Source organism: Carettochelys insculpta, chromosome 1 (genome assembly GCF_033958435.1).
Source record: "Carettochelys insculpta isolate YL-2023 chromosome 1, ASM3395843v1, whole genome shotgun sequence".
Classification (NCBI taxonomy): Eukaryota; Metazoa; Chordata; order Testudines; family Carettochelyidae; genus Carettochelys; species Carettochelys insculpta.
Genome location: NC_134137.1, coordinates 7,801,012 through 7,822,222, shown reverse-complemented (window position 1 = coordinate 7,822,222; position 21,211 = coordinate 7,801,012). Strand labels below are relative to the sequence as shown.

General features: G+C 44.6%; 2 protein-coding genes across 2 annotated transcripts; both read left to right on the top strand.

Annotated features, from left to right (window-relative positions):
• The first annotated feature begins 859 nt into the window (after positions 1-859).
• On the top strand, positions 860-1,798 carry LOC142002770 (olfactory receptor 52N4-like). Its single transcript, XM_074979158.1, has one exon. The coding sequence runs from the start codon at positions 860-862 to the stop codon at positions 1,796-1,798; it is 939 nt and encodes a 312-aa protein (XP_074835259.1).
• An 18,474-nt stretch (positions 1,799-20,272) lies between these two features.
• LOC142002764 (olfactory receptor 52N4-like) lies at positions 20,273-21,211 on the top strand. The gene has a single exon (XM_074979146.1). It carries the CDS (start codon positions 20,273-20,275, stop codon positions 21,209-21,211), a length of 939 nt encoding a protein of 312 aa, XP_074835247.1.

The window sequence follows — 21,211 nt, the reverse complement described above, 5'->3', positions numbered from 1 at the left end:
GAAGAGATCTTCTGGAAATGCTTCTTTCAAAAGATCTCTGTCGTGTAGATATAGCCTATATGTTTCCCAATCCTACCCCTCCTTGGACCCCATATGTTTTGTTATTTTCCATCGATGCTTGGTCTTGATAAGATTTCACAGAGTTTTGTACTATGATACCCAGGTCCCTGACCTGACTTCATAGAATTATATTAAAGCCTTCCTATGGGCATATACTAGAGGTTATCAAATGAAATTAATGGATAGTAGGTTTAAAACTAACAAAAGGAAGTTTTTGTTCATGCAGCCCACTGCAGACCTGTGGCACTTCTTGCCAGAGGATTTTGTGAAAATCAAGGTTTAATCAGGTTTCAAAAAAGAACAAGATAAATTCATTGAGGTTAGGTCTATCAATGGCTGTTACCCAGGATGGAGGCCCTAGCCTCTGTTTGTCAGAGTCTGGAGATGAAAGGGATCACTCAATGACTGTTCACTCCCTTTGGGACCTCTGGCTTCGGCATCTGTCAGAAGACAGGATACTGAGATAGATGGACTTATGGTCTGACCCATTGTGGCCCATCTTATGTTCTTATGTACATGTTTATCTAACTGACATTGAAGTTTGTCTGCTACCATACTGCCAATTCACCTGGTTTGGTTAATTCCCTCTGAGGACTTCTCTGGATTTGACTATGGCCCAAATAATCTGGTATCAACTGTGAATGTTGCTAGCTCACTGCTCAACCTTCTTTTTCATTTGTTAGTAAACATAAAATGTTTATTGTACAATTTGGTATAATGCTTGAACAGCTCTCCACCGCCCTTGCTGTTGTTTTCCTCCTCCACAGGCACCTTCAGCATTTCTGAACCCGAACATCTCATGGCAGCTTTCAATCTCACCCCATCTGGCCCTTCAGAATTCATATTAACAGGCATTCCTGGCCTAGAAGCTGCCCACATCTGGATTTCCATCCCTTTCTCTGTGTTCTACATTATGGACCTCTTGGGAAATTTCACAATTCTGTTTGTTGTAGGCAAAGAGCAGACCCTGCACAAGCCGATGTACCTGCTGATCTGCATGCTGGCGCTCACAGACATTGTCATGTCTACTTCTGTCGTGCCGAAAGCGCTTGGTATATTTTGGTTCAACTTCAGAAGCATTACTGTGGGTGGCTGCTTCACCCAGACATTCTTCCTTTACATGGTTTCTGCCATGCAGTCAGCTGTTCTTGTCATAATGGCCTTTGATCGCTACATTGCCATATGTAACCCTCTGAGATACGCCACCGTCCTCACCAATGCACGAATAGCTAAGCTAGGGCTAGTGGGTTCGATAAGAGCTGTTTTCTTCATTTTGCCTGAGCCTCTGCTCCTGAGCTCACTGCCGTTCTGTACCAATCAAATTATTCCAAACACATACTGTGACCACATAGCTGTGGCAAAAATATCCTGTGGGGACATCACAGTCAACAAGATATATGGCCTGTTAATAGCACTTGTGGTTATTGGCTCAGATCTGACACTTATTGTCCTGTCCTACAGTCTGATAATCAGGGCCATCTTCAGAATCTCCTCTAAGGAAGCCCACCAGAAAGCCCTCAACACCTGCACAGCCCACATCTGTGTCATGCTGATTTCTTATAGTTTCTGCCTCTTTTCTAGTGTGACACACAGGTTTGGTGAGCACATTGCTCCACATATTCACATTATATTGGCCAACCTCTATTTCACTGTCCCTCCCATGCTCAACCCTATAATTTATGGAGTCAAAATCAAAGAGCTTCGAGAAAAAGTGGGCAAACACATATGCAGAATATAAGCGCCTTGGCCAACTTTCTTTAAACTTCTGAGAAACAAGGGAAAGGCTATTTTCTTATTGGCTGAGGGTGCTCTTTCCCAGTTTGCCTGAACTAAAAATTGTGAAAGTTCACAGTGTGAGAAGTCCCTTAAATCAAATATATTATTATTCCATTCCCAAGACTTCTCTCTCTTGCTGAATTCCCTCTCTCTGACCATTCCTGAATTCCTGCAGAGTCTCTCCTCCACTTCCACAACCATCACTGAAACTTTCCATGATTTCGATACTTTCCGAATAGTCTGGAAATGACAGATTTTTTTTTTCAAAAGTGCAACAATTCAAACACCCAAACCTTTACAAAGCTGCAGAATCACTTCCCCAAACCACTGAACTTGAAGTGATGTTTTAAAATGAGTTCAAAAAAGTGAAATTTAGCAAGAAAATTCTCAGGAAAATGGAGCAGACAAATGAAGTCTGAAGAGAAGTGCTTAAACAAGGAAAAAACACAGAGGACAAGTTCATTTCATGGCAGAACTCAGGAGGAGAGAGGTTTTGATCCCACCAGGTTCGCGGGACATGAGCTCAGTGAAGGCATTGTTTTTACTAATAAGTCACTGGAAAGTGGTTTCAAGAAAAGCAGAAAATAGATGGAAAGAAGCCAGTAGGTTAAAATGTTTGTGTCTTCATGCTGTAGTTCTGGCTTTTACTTTAAGATGTTTTTATGGAACTTTCAAGCCCCAAACATGCTGGCTCTCAGCTTTCACTTATATCACCCCCCAAACAAAACAAAACAAAACGAAAGAAAGAAAGAAAGAAAGAAACACTGATAAACACTGATAAACAGTGGGGTAATGCACCCTGTCCATTATGGGTAGAAGCTATTGAACCTTTTCCTGTATACAGAACTAAACACAGAGAAGTATGCAGATAATTCTTGTTTTTTCCCCTGCAATCACCAAAGAGATGTGTAAAAGGAAGTTGTATTTTAAACAATGGTAGAATTTGTTTTTCTCCTTTAGAACTTTAGAAAAGGTTATATGAAGAGCAATCAAGGATACCATTGATCTCACTAGACAGTTTACTGGTGAGATGAATAAGGATCCACAGTGGAAAGCCAAGGACCTTGTGACCTGGGATAGGTGATTGTTGCTGCTGTTCACAATTCTTTCTTTGGCAAACCCTACCCAGATCCCATGGCTTTTGGTGGCAAAAAAAGAGACACATGGATCACTAGAAGACCAAGTTGTGGTACGAGGTAACTGACGATTTTGAAGCTTTAACCATAGAAAATTGTGCCACTAATCCACCCAAGGAAATTTGTTAGTGTCAGTCTGTGGTGTACAGACTGGAAGTGGGAGAGGAGTCCCGACTCTGTGGAGTATATCAGCTTCATCAGAAACCACTGCGTGGTTTTCCCAAGGGGATGGGGGGAAACATCATCTGGACATGTGGTTTCTCATGAATTGCCTAAAAATCACATAACCCTATGGTCTCCTGGGGTGTTTGAATCATCTGTAGGCTGTGAGGTCCCACAAATGAGGTGCAATGTTGCAATGGGTTAGCATAATGGCACTCCCATAGGGGACCATCTCAGGGAGTGGAGTTGTTATGGAGACATTACACTGGATATTTGACAATTTAACCACTTTGCATAGGGTCTTCCTGTAGTTAGGATGGAGGTCGAGCTAGGGAAATCCTGATTTATACTGGCTTTGCTCTGGAGTTGGAAATAATCCCTAACAAGCACATGTGTGGGGGTCAACCAGGGCTTGCAATGTCTCCTTTGAGTTCATTGTATGGGTGGTACACCCAGAAAACTGTGAGTGGGCTGAATACTCCCTGACTGCAGTACATATATAGAATAGTTCAAGCAATAAATGTATGGTGTCTGAGGACACCCAACTGGCATTATTATTGAAGAAGGGATCTGTGTCAGCATGAGACAGGGTTGGGTGTATGGAATTTGCAGGACCGCTAGGGAACCACACAACTGATCAGCCAAAATGTAAAACTGCACCCTCAAATAAAGCTATCACAGCAGCTGTCTGCAATTCCTGGCCTGTGGGTCTATCACCTGGATAATTGTTACTGTGGTACCTTGGAATGGGATGGAAACTAAAGTTTCTCTCGCAGCCCCTGTGGGAATAATAAGTGGGGAGCTCACAGGTTGTTCACTGGGAAACTTGAGTGGATAGATGGGGAGTGAATGGGACGATAATTAAGCTAAGTGTTTGCTTGTCCTGGGAAAATGTTTGGATGTGTCCTTCCATGATGGCCAAGGAAGAACAGACACAATCGCCTTTTGCAAGTGGTCTGCAATGAGGTGTCAGGTATTTCAGTTATGGCATTTTCTGCTGAGAATAGGCACAGCTCTGTTATACAACACAGATGTAAAATTGTACCAGGATATGGGCACATCAAAAGCATCTACATGCTGCCATTGGTCTATCAGTGCAAAAATAGAACTGTGGAACTCATCGCTGCAATCAAACCAGGGCATACTACCCCACTGCACACTAAGTACTTGATGTGATTTGAAAAATGCCCCATTTCTCTGTGGATACTCAATGGAGAAAAGTAGGCCAAACTTGCAGGATTAGCCTGGTACAACTGCTAACAACTGATAAAATGTAAACACTTTCTCCAGAATGGAGTTAAAAATCTTAATCCAGTTAAGAGAGGAGAAACAGCATTTGTGGTGGTGGCTCGAAAGCTGGACTATGTTACAATGGTGAGGACTCTCATTTTTGCAATGCACCATTAAGGCTGCCGGTCTATTTTTAACTATACTAATTCTGCAGTGCACTACCATGCTGGTTATGGGAGGGGCAGATGCACACAGCACAACTTCAAATTATAACACAAGCAGAGATGTAGATCCCCTACCCAAGAATAACATACAATCCCCAAATAACCTTCTTGGGCCAGTTGTCATGGGAAGCCTGGACCACTAAATGGAATAGATACAGTGTGCCCATACAAGGCAGAGGGCATCATACTTCATAGGGGACAGTGGGGCAAACAGAGCATCAACACATTCCATCTTATACCTGACCCTTTCAGGATATGTGCTACTAGACACACCAGGCTTTTCCCGGGACACTGGGGCAGGAGGGGTCCCACAGTAAGAGAGTGTGTTGGGGGTGGGAGGCAGGGAAATGGTAGAGCGTGTTAGGAATGCTGCTCTCGGTGTGAGAGTCAGGCCTCTATCTATGCCTGACATAGAACTTTGCTTTCCCATTTGACGTTAGACCTAATTATGTATCCTTATATATTATGTCAGTGTGTGAAAACAAAGGGCAAAGACATTGTCGGGTGTCATGATCATGAGGGTGAGCCAGCAGCCTGGGAATAAAAGGGTTAACCTCCTTAGCCAGGTGGGGTTGGCCTATAGGAATGGAGGTAAGAATTGAATTTTGGCTCCTCCCTTCTTCTGTTCTCTGTCTTTTCTTCTTCTTTCCAGCCATGAGGGAGAGAGACACAGAATATCTCCCTCCAAGAACAGGCCCTCCAATCTTCTGTAAGTAGGGTAAAGTTTAAATAAGTCCATTAGGCTTTATTGTTTTATGGTTTGGGAAGTGGGATCTGATGTCTGTGCACTTTTTAGAAATGTTCTTTTACTCTCCTTGTAACTAAGTTCTAGGCCCATGGTGGAGACCCCCCATGTGTTTTACTTTGTGACTCTTCCATCTAGTCATGAGGCTTCCAACACGAATATTGTTGTAATAATAAACGTTCTCTCTTTTTCTTTTTATTAACCTGGTATTGGTTAATGTTTGTGTCCTGGTTTCTACTTCTGGGGCTGAGATTTCCCAAGTAGTCTCTCCCTGGTTTCCTTACTATTACTTGGGTGGTGGCAGCGAATTTTATCCCCAAAATCTAAGGTTTTAGGACTTTTGGGGGGAAGTTTATACCAAAACCTGGCAGATAAGGTTTTGGAGGTACTTTTGTTGACCCCCACTTCTGCATTTATCTTGCTAGAGTGGGAAAGGAGCCGTGACATAGGGTGTGTTGTGTCTGACTGGCCTGATGCTTCTGTTAGTAGAATGGAACAAATAAGCTAATTATGCCTGCTAAGGAGGGACAGAGGATGAAACATCAGGAAACAACAATCTGCAGCATGAGAATGGGGCAGAAGGATGGGGTAAAGGCTGTGTGACATCACAGCTGGGATGTGACATGAAGGTAAGGGTTCTGCGGGTGGCACGCTCGGGAAGGGACTATGGATAAAGGCCTTGTGGCCTCGGAGCTTGGAAAGGACCCTTGGAAACAAGGCTCTGCTGCAGGGTTGTGCTGCACCTGCTTGATGGACACTAGCCCCAATAAACTTTGCATAACCTGAAGCTTGGATTTCTGGTTTTCTGCTTTCTGTACAGCTGTGTCTACACGTGCCGGCTACTTCGAAGTAGCCACGCCAACTTCAAAATAGCGCCCGTCATGTCTACACGTGGCGAGCGCTATTTTGAAGTTGAAATCGACATAAGGCGGCAAGACGTCAAAGTTGCTATCCCCATCAGGAGGTGGGAATAGCGCCCTACTTCGATGTTGAACATCGAAGTAGGGCACGTGTAGCCGATCCGCGTCCCGCAACATCGAAAGGGCGGGGTCTGCCATGGCGGCCATCAGCTGAGGGGTTGAGAGACGCTTTCTCCAGCCCCTGCGGGGCTCTATGGTCACTGTGTGCAGCAGCCCTTAGCCCAGGGCTTCTGGCTGCTGTTGCTGCAGCTGGGGATCCATGCTGCATGCACAGGGTCTGCAACCAGTTGTCGGCTCTGTGGATCTTGTGCTGTTTAGTGCAAGTGTGTCTGGGAGGGGTCCTTTAAGGGAACAGCTAGCTGTTGTCCGGGAAGTGCTAGTCCGCCCTGTTACCCTGTCTGCAGCTGTTCCTGGCACCCTTATTTCGATGTGGGCCGCTTTGGTGTGTAGACGCTCCCCTGCAGCACCCACTTCGATGTGGTGCTGCCCAGCATCAAAGTTGAACGTCGACGGCAACAGCCCTGGAGGTCGTGTAGATGCAATTTATCGAAATAGCTTATTTCTATTTTGCTACATCGAAATACGCTATTTCAAAGTAGCATACATGTGTAGACGTAGCTTATGCTGACAAGAACCAAGGATAAAGGAGGAGTCCACAAGAGCTGGTCTCTACCATTTCTGAGGGTGGCTCTCAGTAATCTGCTTACACTTGTTTGATATCACTTAAAATTGAACTTTTTTTGTAGTGAAGGAAAGTGTAACACGGAGTTTATACTTGCATGAGGGGGCATGACCTTGGGAAATTGGCAATTGGCTGTGGTCTACCATTTGTACAGTACTTGATGTTTTAGGTAGAACCTCCAGGTAGTTCAAATTTTTGTGTGTTGCACCATCTAGTATAGTGCTTGAGGATAACAAGTCCTGGAGAGGCTGAATCACCAGCAAAGCAGTATGAAAAAATGGGCAGAGTAGTTGGATAGTTAGAGAGGTGAAGCAGTTTCTACACCTTCGAGATTGCACACTAGAGATGAAAGAACGCCATACTCATATCCCATGGAATCCAAATTAGTTACCCGGGAACATCTGCCAAAAAATGGGGCAAGGTCTCTATTAAAAACTGAAGATCCAGATATAGCCATTGTTAGATTCCTTTCCCACTGTGTCCCGAGACCTCTTCCGACCCTGATCTTTAATGATTCTCCTAAAAGTCCAGGGTAAAAAGCAAGATTTACAGAATGTCCTGAAATCATGGCTTCATGGGGGTAAGGAGCCCTCAGGAGGTCATCAAGTCGAGCCTTCATGGTTATTCCCTCATAGAGTAGTCGAACTATTAGAAGAGTTGGGAGCTGCCAGATAAATATTCAGTTTCACTCTCCCAAAAGTACTCTGGCAAATATATTTGAAATCAAAATCCCGTGAAATGGAGACCTTTCCCACACCCCTTGGGTTGAATCAAGTCAATTGCCACCCAAAAAGCAGCAGTGACTTTCAGAGGTTAATACAGTGAATATTACAACTACGTGGGTGGCATGCAGTGAGTGGTACAGTGCTATGGTAGTAAACTGAAAATCATTTTTGGCTCTGCCTATCATGACAGGGTTATTTAGAATTATAGAATTCTAGGGCTGGAAGGGACCTCAGGAGGTCTTTGAGTCCAGCCCCCTGCCTAAAAGAGGATCCACCTTAACTAAATCTTCTCACCAAGGACTGTGTCAAGCTGGGATTTAAAACCTCTAGGGATGGAGATTCCACCATCTAAGTAACACATTCCAGTGCTTCACCACCCTCCTGGATAAACATTATTTCCTAATATCAAACCTCCCCCTTCACCTTTAGACCATTGCTTCTTGTTCTGTCATCCGTCACTACTGAGAACAGCCTCTCTCCATCCTCTTTAGAGCCCCCTTCTGGAAGTTGAAGGCTTCTGTCAAATCCCCTCCCCCACCCCCAGTCTTCTCTTCTGCAAGCTAAGAAAGCCTGGATCCCTCAGCCTCTCCTCATAGGTCATGTAGTCCAGCACCCTAATCGTTTCGGGCTTGTCTACACTTGCTCCCAACTTCGAGGGGGGCATGTGAATCAGGGCAATGCGAGATTACTAATTATGTTCTGTGGTGAATACGCAGCACTGCATTAGGGTAATTCTCTCCCACAGCAATTTCAAAGCTTCAAACTTCGAAGTGCCAGCATGCATGTAGCCGTGGGCACTTCGAAGTGCATATGATAGTTTGAAGACCCTTTACTCCTCACAATTTTGCAGGCACCACCTTCAAAGTTGGGGGCAAGTGTAGACACAGCCTTTCATTGCCCTCTACTGAACCCACTCCAGTGCATCCCCATCCTTTCTGTGCTGGGGGGCCTAGAACTGGACACCGTACTCCAGCTGTGACCTCACCATTGCCAAATCGAGGGGTATAATAAGTTCTCTAGATCTTCTGGAAATGCGTCTCCTAATGCACCCCAATATGCCATTTGTAATATTGGAGGCAAAATGCTTAAAATGGGGCTACTTACATCTCAGGAGGTGGTGGTTCTCCACTATTTGGGACCAAACCAGTCACAAAGAACATTTCTGTTGCCACACTGACTAGCAGAAGATAATACAGGCAATTCCCTTGTACACACCAGCTTCTCCTGTACCACAACCAGTACCCTCCTTACACAGATGAGAGGTTATGAAAAAAAAATATCTTATCAAAACCACACAGGTTTTTCCACCTCTAAAAGACCAGCCACATTCTCAGGTCAATAGTAGTAGTAGTAGTAGTAGCAGTAGTAGGCATCCTTCAGTCTGCACAGACTATGGATCACGCCCTTTAAAGTTTCAATTTAAGACTTCATTTACAGCATCTATTGTGACTATAAAGACCCACACGAGAGTGACAGTCCTTGCTGCATCTCTTGCAGATGTAGTGGGTGTCTGGCAAGTCCTTATTGTGCTTTCTGTGCGCTCGCTTCTCCTTTGCTAGCTGTCTGATCTTCAGCTCGCCCTTCTGAAGGCCCTTGTGTAACCCCTGCCTCCATCTGCCACGGTCGTCTGCTAGTTCTTCGCAGTTGTCCAGCTCGATGTCTACCTCTCTGAGGTCTCTCTTGCAGACATCTTTGTAACGCAGCTGGGGGCGTCCGGGGGGTCTTTTGCCAGAGCCTAGCTCACCATACAGGATGTCTTTTGGAATCCTTCCATCATTCATCCTGTGGATGTGGCCAAGCCAGCGGAGTCGACGCTGCCTGAGGAGGGTGTGCATGGTTGGGATTCCAGCTTGCTCAAGGATGGCTGTGTTGGTAACTCTGTCCTTCCATGATATTCCAAGGATGCGCCTGAGGCAGCGCAAGTGGAAGACGTTCAGCCTCTTTTCCTGGTGGGCATATAGGGTCCAAGTCTCGCTGCCATAAAGGAGGGTGCTGAGGATGCAGGCTCTGTAGACTTGCATTTTGGTGTGAGTGTACAGCTTTTTGTTATTCCACACTCTCTTGCTGAGTCTGGACAAAGTTGTGGCCGCTTTTCCGATCCTCCTATTTAGCTCAGTGTCCAACGACAGGGTGTCAGTGATGGTGGACCCGAGGTAAACGTACTCGTGGACAACCTCTAACGTATAGCTGTCAATGCTGATTGATGGGGATTCAGCAACATCTTGACCAAGTACGTTTGTCTTCTTTAGGCTGATGGTAAGCCCAAAGTCCTTGCACGCTTTGGAGAACCGATCCAGCAGTTTTTGAAGCTGGTCTTCTGTGTGACCAGAATCGTCTGCGAACAGCATATCTCTGATGAGGACTTCTCGCACCTTAGTCTTAGCTCTCAGCCTTGCAAGGTTAAACAGTTTCCCATCAGATCTTGTGTGCAGCAAGATGCCCTCTGTTGAAGATCCAAAGGCATGCTTCAGGAAGAGTGCGAAGAAGATCCCAAACAATGTCGGAGCAAGCACGCATCCTTGTTTGACGCCGCTCCTGAGTCTGAAAGCATCCGATAATGCGCCATCGTATTGGATGGTTCCTGTCATGTTTTCGTGGAACGACTGGATCATCTTGAGTAACCGTGGAGGACAGCCTATCTTGTGGAGCAGTTTGAACAGACCATCCCTGCTGACCAAGTCAAAAGCCTAGGTCAAGTCGATGAAGGCTATATAGAGTGGCTTTCTCTGCTCCCTGCACTTCTCCTGCAGTTGCCTTAGAGAGAAGACCATGTCAACGGTAGACCTCTCTGCATGGAATCCGCACTGCGATTTGGGATATGCCCTCTCAGCAATCTTCTGAAGTCTGCCAAGGATGATGCGAGCAAACAGTTTACCAGTGACGCTTAGGAGGGAGATTCCACGGTAGTTGTTGCAGTCGCTTCTGTCTCCTTTGTTCTTATACAACGTTACAATGTTAGCGTCACGCATATCCTGTGGAACCTCACCCTCGCCCGCCTCAAGCTGGGCAGCACCCAGCCAATAGGGTACTGTCCCGCCACAGTTCACCTGCCTCGCTGGGTGCGTGAGGCTTAAGGTTCCTGAACCTGACAAGTGACTGAAATTTGGGCACCAGGCAAACCAATAAGAAAAACAACAAGAAATGAGAAACATCAACAATTCAAGCTTGCTTGCTGGAATGTGCGGACCATGCTGACCGGCTTGACTGAAGATCTTCAGGCCATCAGTGACACCCGCAAGACCGCTGTCATCAATGAGGTCAATGTAGCCCTCAGATTTTACTCAGAAGAGCATGCTATGTTAATTCTTTAGAATCCAAAGTCTAAAGGTTTATTAATAAAAGAAGAAAGAAAGACTAGGTTAAGAGTAAACTTGTCAAAACAATTAATTTACATACACCAATGCAAACTTTTTGATGCAGGCTTGCAGCAGAGGAGGAGCAGACTACTATCTTAAAATTCTCAGGAATACATCCTTTATTAAGATGAGTTATCAATTCTTCAGGACCCAAGTTCATAGCAAAGATGCTTCTGAAGTGATGAGCTGGATTGTAGACGAAGAAGGAGGAGCCCTCATGGTCTCAGTTTGCACATGATTAGGGGAAAACATAGAACAGTGGTTGCAACAATGGTATTTATATTCATCTCAGAATCCAACATTGCACAGATCTCTGCACAGTGGCTGACAATATCATTTTGTGTTTATAGTCCACTGGGGATTGTGAACTTCAGGATCCGGGAAATGGGCAGATATCTATTTTTTTTCAACATCTTAATTAATGACCTTGATGAGGGGATGGATTGCTTTCCCATCAAATTTGTGGATGACACAAAGGTAACAGGAGAGGTAGATATATTTAAGGATCAGTATAGGGTCCAGTGTCACCTAGATAAATTGGAGGATTGGGCCAAAAGAAATCCAATAAGCTTCAACAAGGACAAATGCACAGTCCTGCACTTGGGGCGGAATAATCCTAAACACAGTTTAAGGCTTGGGGCTGATTGGCTAAGCAGAAGTTCAGCAAAAAAGGACCTTGGGGAGTACAGTGGATGAGAATGTGGATATGGGTCAACGAGGTGCTCATATAGCCAAGATGGTTATGGCATTATTTGGAAGCATTGGAGGAGCATTTCCAGCAGCTCTAGAAAAGTGATTATTTTCCTTTACTCAGCAATGATTAGGCCATATGTAGACTTTTGTGTCCATTTCTGGGATTCCCACCACAGAAAGGATGTGGATGAGTTGGAGAATGTCCATGGGAGGGAAATGAAAATGATTAGGGAACTGGAGCATATGACCTGTGAAGAGATGCTGAGGTGTTTGGATTTGTTTAGTCTACAGAAGAGAAGAGCAAAGGGGCTTTTGAAAGCAGCCTTCACCTTCCTTAAGGGGGATTCCAAAGAGGATAAAGAGAGGCTGTTCTCTGTAGTGTCAGATGGCAGAATGAGGAGGAGTGGTCTCAATTTGCAGTGGGGAGATCTAGGTTGGATATTACGAAAAAAAAAACAATTTCAATATGGGAATGGTGCAGCTCTGGAATGCATTACTCAGGTAGGTGGTAGAATTTTCATCTCTAGAGGTTTTTAAGTCCTGGTTTGACAAAATCCTGGCTGTGTGAGTTAGGGTCAGTCCTGCTTTCGGCAGGGGGCTAGACTAGATGACTTCCTGAGGTCTGACTTCCAGCTCTAGGATTTTATGATGTTCTGTTTGTACTTGCTGGCATCATGTGCTTTTGTGTTCATGATTACAGGGCCTAAAAAGGGTGAATCAGACTCCCAGACTGCACCCTGGGGTGACCACTCACCACACTCAGACCCCTAGAGCACAAATTATGTCCCAGACACCTGTGAATAAAGCGTGAGGAAGGGACTGCAGCAGATTCAAAAAGATCCAGATGTGGGACTTTCTTGATGACATTTGCCCCATATTCTCAGCCTGCCATAACACAGCTACCTAAAATACAAGCATACTGAAATGACCCCAAGGAAACTGATCGGGCAAACTCCATGGATGTTCCCTCTTAAAATATGGGATGCCACGTGAAATGAACTCCAGGATAGTTTGGATCTGGGAATGGAAAAGTGATTACACAGTGACTGGAAAAAGCCCATTGTTCTAGTCTTGACATGGGATAGCAAGATGGTAGTTTTTGCATTGATTACGGAGAGGTAAACACGGTACTGAAATATGATGCTTCACCAATGCAGAGAGTAGATGGAATCTTAGAACAGCTGGGACCTGACAGATAGGTATCAATTTTTAAACACACGAGTGATGGCAAACATGCTGGATTCCAGAATGCTGGGAAAAGTAACCCTTCTGCTTGCTCTTCAGCTGGCATCATGTCAGGACCACATAATTTGGCCTCCACAAGGTGGAAGTGACTTTTTGCAGACATGGTTAATATTTCAATTGAATGGTTATTACAATGGCCAGGCAGTATACGATGGTGCACTGCAATGATCAGTTAAACATGATTTTGCTCCCAGCTCCTGGGCTTCCATTCCCATGCACATTGCAGAAGGGAATACTTTGCTGAGGTTAAACAAATAATCATCAGTTGCTAGCCTATGCAGTGTACAAGACTCTTTGTCCTCGCAGTCTGAGCCTTTGTTACGACAAATCGTTTCTTCACTCTCGGTGGAGGCTTTCAAGCTTTAATTCCCCAGGATCTCTTTTCTGCTCTTTGCACTGCTCACAGAGCAGAGGGAATTGATCTTAAATGCTGGCCAGCCTGCCAGTCCACAGGGACTCTATAGGGGAATGATAAAAGTCGCTGTCCAGGAAACCGAGTGTCAGACATGCGAGATACATACCCTGATTCTCAGCACTCTGCCTTCCTGTCACTGTAAGGAGATTTTGTCTCTCTGCTGAGCCATAGCACCGTGAGTTACCTGCTAGGGATGAATAAGTGTTCCAAGGCTCAACTCAAGACCTTTCTGGGAAGGAACTCCCCCATGTGGCAGCTTCCACTATTTAGTATTGTCAGAAACTCTACAGGATTTACCTGGTAAGATGGAAATCACAAATGTAAGAAGACGACTCTGGACAAATATTTATTTTTAAGATCACTTCTTTGTTTCATAATCTCCTTCTGCCTGTCTCAATAATGTCCTTCATTTGTGGCTGTGTGGTTTTATCTCTGGTCCTCCCAAATATTCCAATTGCCTAAGTTCAGTGATGTGTGAGGATGTGCAGATATAGACTCTGCAGTGAGTAACTGCAGTTCCCAGGGGGTTTATCACAGGGATGGGCTCCATGTTGGCCTGAATCTGCTCTCACATGCTGCCTTCAGTGAGTGGCTCTAGATTGACTCTGTGCTCCCCAAGAGCAAAACCAACGCTCACCTGTTTTGAAATTCCTGTCTTTAGTGTCCCAATGTCAGGACATAACATGAAAGTGGACAATAAAACATAAGCGTGATTCTATCTTAGAGAAAACGAGGTAGTGATGAATATCTCACTGGTGAAGTCTGTAGTGTGGGTGTGATGTGGGAGGGTAGGATGATGGCATGTGCAGTTTCTAGACCAATATGACATACAGTCCTGAAAGAAGGTTAAATAGGGAATGGACATTTTGCCTCATACACAGAACACAAAGGAATAACAAGACCTCCTGATTCAGGATGTGGGTGTGGGTGTGTCACAGACTGTAACATAACCTGGAAAAATCTATTCCATTTGGGATCTTGTTGGACTATACTGGATGATGGTTTTCAGAGGGCGTGGCCTAGCTATCTGCACTTTCTTCTCTTGATTAGAATGTCAAGTTGTTACTGTCCTACTGTGTTCCAAGTCTCCTTATTTGTGACAAAGTCTTGCCATTTGATGTGAAGGGTGTGCCTCAAACATCTGTTTATGTAAATTTGTAGCTTACGATTTGAAGACTTCTTTATACACCAGGTCTCACATCCATACAAGAGCACACTCTTCACATTTGTGTTCAAGATCCACAGTTTCATCTTCACAGATATTATTTGTGAGCTCCATATGGAATGACAGGTCTAGAATGCAGCTGTTGCTTTCCCTGTCCTGGTATTAATATCCTTGTCTGTTCCTCCATCTGTGCCCTTGCATCACTTAAAATCTAGCTTTTTTAGTTAACACATCTATTTTATGTTTTAATCCAAGGCCAGTATGTCTTTCAATGAAGTGTTTTGGAAAACAACATCTCAGCTTGATTACCACAAGTGTGCATTCTCCTCCACACTCTGAGAGATGGGGGAAGCTAAAACAATATTCATGCTGGTCAAAGTTTGGAACAGGGCAATATGGCACAACTCCGGGGTCCCAGCGTAGGAAGTTGATGGTTGTTTTGTTGGTAATCTCACTATTGTTGGGTTATGCATGGCTGGTCGGAGAATCGGCGTTTAACTGTGGCTGGGAGTGTCCCTCCCTGTGTGAATGCTTGTGGACGTGTAGAACCCAGAAGAGGTCTACAGTTTCTCACAGCAGAACTCAGAGAGAGTGTGAGCCCTGGCTGGTGAGTCTGAAGGCTCAAATGTTACATCAGTTCCAGGTGACTCTACAGGGGTATCACACTATGATCCTCAACTGCTTTAGCGTCCAAGCTGTCTCTGACCTAGTCTATATTCCCTTTCTCCATCACAGGCTGCCGTGATTTGAACCACATGGTGATAGCCAGTGTCGTCTCTATGCTTCCCAGTGACTCCTGCCTTCTACAACATCCTAGTGCTGCGTCTACACGTGCACGCTACTTCGAAGTAGCGGCAGTAACTTCGAAATAGCGCCCGTCGCGGCTACACGTGTTGGGCGCTATTTCGAAGTTGAAAACGACGTTAGGCGGCGAGACGTCGAAGTCGCTAACCCCATGAGGGGATGGGAATAGCGCCCTACTTCGACGTTCAACATCAAAGTAGGGACGTGTAGACGATCCGCGTCCCGCAACATCGAAATAGCGGGGTCCTCCATGGCGGCCATCAGCTGGGGGGTTGAGAGATACTCTCTCTCCAGCCCTTGCGGGGCTCTGTGGTCACCGTGGGCAGCAGCCCTTAGCCCAGGGCTTCTGGCTGCTGCTGCTGCAGCTGGGGGTCCGTGCTGCATATACAGGGTCTGCAACTAGTTGTTGGCTCTGTGTATCTTGCACTGTTTAATGAAAGTGTGTCTGGGAGGGGCCCTTTAAGGGAGCGACTTGCTGTTGAGTCCGCCCCGTGACCCTGTCTGCAGCTGTGCCTGGCTCCCTTATTTTGATGTGTGCTACTTTGGCGTGTAGACGTTCCCTCGCTGCGCCTATTTCGATGTTGGGCTGAGCAACGTCGAAGTTGAACATCGACGTTGCCGGCCCTGGAGGACATGTAGACGTTATTCATCGAAATAGGCTATTTCGATGTCGCTACTTCGAAATTAGCTATTTCGATGTAGCGTGCACATGTAGACGTAGCCTAGCTGTCCCACAATCTCCACATCTCTTCCTTTGCTGAGGTGAGGTGACTCCTTTACATCTCCTTTGCCTGCTGGTTACCGGTGTTTGTATCATACACAGCGTGGCAAATCCCAAGACAGTTACATGTGTGAGTTCTCTTGTTACACCCATACATACTCCATAATGATTAAAAAAACCTGCTACACAGGAACACCTGCAAGCTGAGACTAATGCACATTATATAGTGAGAGAGGGCAATTCACTGACATGTAAAGTTATAGATAAATCCAGCTGTTATGTCGACGAACAGCTGCTGGGTGTCTGTAATTGTGGAGCACTAGAACACAGACTGGTGAGGGTTGTTCATTCATTCTTCACTGTGGAGATTTTATGGGCTCAAGTTATTATTTTTCTTACCTAAAAGAGTTCACCCAAGCAGTGACTTATGGGATACACCAGTGTCACAAAATGCACAGCAAGGGTAAACGTTGAAAAGCACCACAGCCACATAGGAGTTTCTTCCCAGTAAGGTTAAATTTAACATGATCATGAACAGAAGAATGTGATTTCAGGAAGCTGAAACATGAGTTTTAAGGCTAAATGCTTCCAGCTGTCACCTGGGGACATGGATAGAAAGCTGGCTTGATGGTTGGGCCCAAAGGGTGGTGGTCAATAGCTCAATATCTGGATGGCGGTCTGTTTCAAGCAGAGTGCTGCAAGCCTCGGTTCTCGGGCCTGTGTTATTCAACATCTTTATTGATGACCTGGATGCGGGACTGGATTGCACCCTCAGCAAGTTTGTGGATGACACAAAACTAGGAGGAGAGGTAGACTCATTGGAGGGTAGAGAGAGAATCCAGAGGGACCTGGATAAATTGGAGGACTGGGCCAAAAGAAATCTGATGCGGTTCAATAAGGAGAAGTGTAGAGTCCTGCACCTTGGGTGGAAGAATCCCAACCATTGTTACAGGCTGGGGACTGACTGGCTTAGCAGCAGTACGATGGAAAGGGACCTAGGGGTTATGGTGGATGAAAGTCTGGATATGAGTAAACAGTGTGCCCTTGTAGCCAGGAAGGCTAACGGCATACTGGGGTGCATTAGGAAGAGCATTTTGAGCAGATCTAGAGAAGTAGTTATTCCTCTTTATTTGGCACTGGTGAGGCCACATCTGGATTACTGTGTCCAGTTTTGGGCCCCCCAGTATAAAAAGGATGTGGATTTGCTGGAGCAGGTTCAGCAAAGGGCAACAAAAATGATTAAGGGTCTGGAGCACAAGACCTATGAGGATAGGCTGAGGGATTTGGGCTTGTTTAGTTTACAGAAGAAAAGACTTAGAGGTGATTTAATAGCAGCCTTCAACTTCCTGAAGGGGAGCTCTAAAAAGGAGGGTGAGAAACTGTTCTCAGTGGTGTCAGATGGCAGAACAAGGAGTAATGGTCTGAAGTTGAAGAGGGAAAGGTGTAGGTTAGATATTAGGAAAAACTTCTTCACCAGGCGGGTGGTGAAGCATTGGAATGCATTGCCTAGAGACGTGGTGGATTCTCCATCCCTTGAGAATTTTAAGTCCTGGCTGGGCAAGGTCCTGGCTGGGATGACTCAGTGGGGGTTTATCCTGCTTGAAGCAGGGGGCTGGACTAGATGACCTCCTGAGGTCCCTTCCAGCCCTGTGATTCTGTGATATATGTAGATTCCATGGCTAGAAGGACCATAATAAATGTCTAGTCTGTATGATGCAGGCTTACAAAAGAGAGGCATGACAAAAACAAGAAATTCTCTGGCACATTAGAGACTAACAGATATTTTGGAGCATAAGCTTTCGTGGGCAAAGACCTGCTTCATTGGATGGAACAAGGGGCCTGACAATTTCTCCCAAATCATCTGTTAATCAGCTCTTTTCCAGAACTATCCACAATCATTCAAAAATTATCAGTGATGATGAATCTGATTAGAGCCTTTGCTAAATTGTTCCAATGTTTATTTATTCTATTTCAAATTCACACTGTAAGTCAGAGTATCTTTAACTTTGACTTTCAGTCTTTTGATCCTGCCACACATCAGTATGCTGGTCTGAAAAGCTTAATATTCAATAGGATTTCTCCCACAGTTACTTAGGCTACATCTATACCTATGAAGAGCTTCAAAATGGCCATACAAATGGCCAAATTGAAGAATACTAATGAGATGCTGAAATGAATATTCAGAGCTTCATTAACATGCTTGGCTACATGGGGGTTTTTGAAAGGACCCCACAAATTTCAGTGTTCATTTCAGCTCCACATTAGCATGGCCATTTCAAAGTTTTTCATAAGTGCAGACATGGCCTAACAGACAGGTATTAAGTTAGTTCTTAACCTTTTAGTTAAAATGAATACATTGAGCTCTTTGATTCTATCAACAGGAGGCAGGATTTCTATTGTGGTCTTGTGACTTTTGTCTGAATCCTTTTCAGTATATCAACATCCATCCTTAACTGTGGACACCAAACCTGGACACAGGATCCCAGCATCAGTCACACAAGTGACAAATGTTAAGGTAAAACCTGTATCTCCTTGAGATTATCCTTGTTATCATTTGAGGTACACATTGGCTTTTTTGACGACAGGGTCACACCTGGAGCTTGCTTTTAGTTAACTATCCTATTCATGTCCCAAATTGTGTTCAGAAATAGTGAGCTTCCCACTTTAGTCCCCGGTTTTGTTCCCAAGTGTCTACAGCTACATAACTATATTATAACATATTGTGTAAGTCAACACATTTTATCAGCCAATCAGGACTACTTTCAATCAGTGACTCATTTCCTTTATTTCTTGTATTATTTCCAGTCCCCCTTTTTGTGTCATCTGGAAACCACAGGAATGAGAATTGCCAATTTGATGACACGTGTTTCTGCATAAATGTCTCAGACAAAGTTGGGTACCTGTAAAAAATCAGTCACCAAAAAAAAAAAAAAAGGGGGGGGGTATAATTAACAGGGGCAGACCTATAGCCTTAAATGTGAAGATCCTCCCGTCCTTCATTCCCATTGCTTTGAGCACAATGTCAAAGCCCAGTAATATATTAGGTGTTTCCCTGAGGAAAACTTGTCTCTTTCCCAGTGGAGGAATGGCCTCATTGATGATGCTATGATCCATCTAGACCAGCGTCCTCTCTTTTACCATGACAGTCCCATAGGCTGCAGTAGAATATGTAAGAAAGCCATCAGTTGATAAGTAGGGGGTAATCTAACCATCATGATGTTGTCACACTAATACCTGACAACTAAACACTGGTGTTCACCCTGCCATAGTTTAGCACATAGGCTTTGTAAAATATTTCTTTAGGTAAAAGTATTGGAAATTGATAGTCATATTATCCCTGTAGATGTCCAAACGTTTGCTGATGTGGCTTAGCTCATGTCCTCAAATACATCTTTTGATGATAAATTCCTAAATCTACTTAAGCATCAAGTGAACAAACCATTGTTCCCATCTGTATTGAAAATGTCATAATTTAGTTTAATTGAACATACTCTTGTGATATTATGAGACCAGAAGAAGACATTTGTTATATGCCTTCTACCATTAAGTATATTATGGATTTTTCTCACATCCCCTATTACACTTTCCATTTGGAAGTCAATAATCCTAGTCTTGTACACCTCTGTCCATAACAGAATTTCCCCATACCCTTTTCATTGCCCTGTCCTGGACTTCCCTAGTTCTGCAGTGCTTGTGTAAGAAACATGTCCAGTACTTCACAGAAGAGTTCAGAGGAGGGTGAAAAATTTACTGACATATAATGAAAGTGCATTTTATGTATATTTCCCCATTCCACTCCTCATTGACACCATATTTTCTTTTCATTTTCTGTCCATCCTTGGTTTTCACAGGATTTCACAGACCTCTGTACCATGATGCCCAGTTTCCCGCGCCAACTTCATAGAGTTTTTCCTCCACCTGGGCATACACATTTCTCTTATTGACATTGAAGTTTATCTGCCATCATACCGCCCATTCACCTGGCCTGGTTAGCTGCCTCTGAGAACTTCTGTGAATTTCACGATGTACTAAATAATCTGGTGTCACTTCTGAATGATGCTATCTCAGTGCTCTGCCTCCTTTCTAATTTGTTAGTAACTATAACATATTTATTGTACTCTTTGGTGTAAGTTCTGCAATCCACCCCACTCCCCCCACCATGTTGTTTTCTTCCTACACAGGCACCTTCAGTGTTTCTGAGCCTGAACATCTCATGGCAGCTATAAATCTCACCCCACCTGGCCCTTCAGCATTCATCTTATCAGGAATTCCTGACCGAGAAGCTGCCCACATCTGGATTTCCATCCCTTTCTCTGTGTTCTATATTATGGACCTCTTGGGAAATTTCACAATTCTGTTTGTTGTAGGCAAAGAGCAGACCCTGCACAAGCCGATGTACCTGCTGATCTGCATGCTGGCGCTCACAGACATTGTCATGTCTACTTCTGTCGTGCCGAAAGCTTTGAGTATATTTTGGTTCAATTTCAAAAGCATTACTGTGGGTGGCTGCTTCACCCAGACATTCTTCCTTCACATGGTTTCTGTCATGCAGTCAGCTGTTCTTGTCATAATGGCCTTCGATCGCTACGTTGCGATATGTAACCCTCTGAGATACGCCACCGTCCTCACCAATGCACGAATAGCTAAGCTAGGGCTAGTGGGTTTGTTAAGAGCTGTTCTCTTCATTCTGCCTGAGCCTCTGCTCCTGAGCTCACTGCCGTTCTGTGCCAATCAAATTATTCCACACATATATTGTGACCACATAGCTGTGGCAAAAATATCCTGTGGCAACATCTCAGTCAACAAGATATATGGCCTGTTGATAGCACTTGTGGTTACTGGCTCAGATCTGACACTTATTGTCCTGTCCTACAGTCTGATAATCAGGGCCGTCTTCAGAATCTCCTGTAAGGAAGCCCACCAGAAAGCCCTCAACACCTGCACAGCCCACATCTGTGTCATGCTGATTTCTTATAGTTTCTGCCTCTTTTCTAGTGTGACACACAGGTTTGGTGAGCACATCGCTCCACATATTTACGTAATTGTGGCCAACCTCTACTGTACTACGCCGCCCATGCTCAACCCTATCATTTATGGAGTGAAAATCAAAGAGCTTCGAGACAATGTAGGAAAACATATATGTAGAATATGA

Coding starts and splice junctions, on each gene's coding strand:
- LOC142002770 (XM_074979158.1), top strand. CDS start 860: ATGGCAGCTTTCAATCTCACCCCATCTGGCCCTTCAGAATTCATATTA.
- LOC142002764 (XM_074979146.1), top strand. CDS start 20,273: ATGGCAGCTATAAATCTCACCCCACCTGGCCCTTCAGCATTCATCTTA.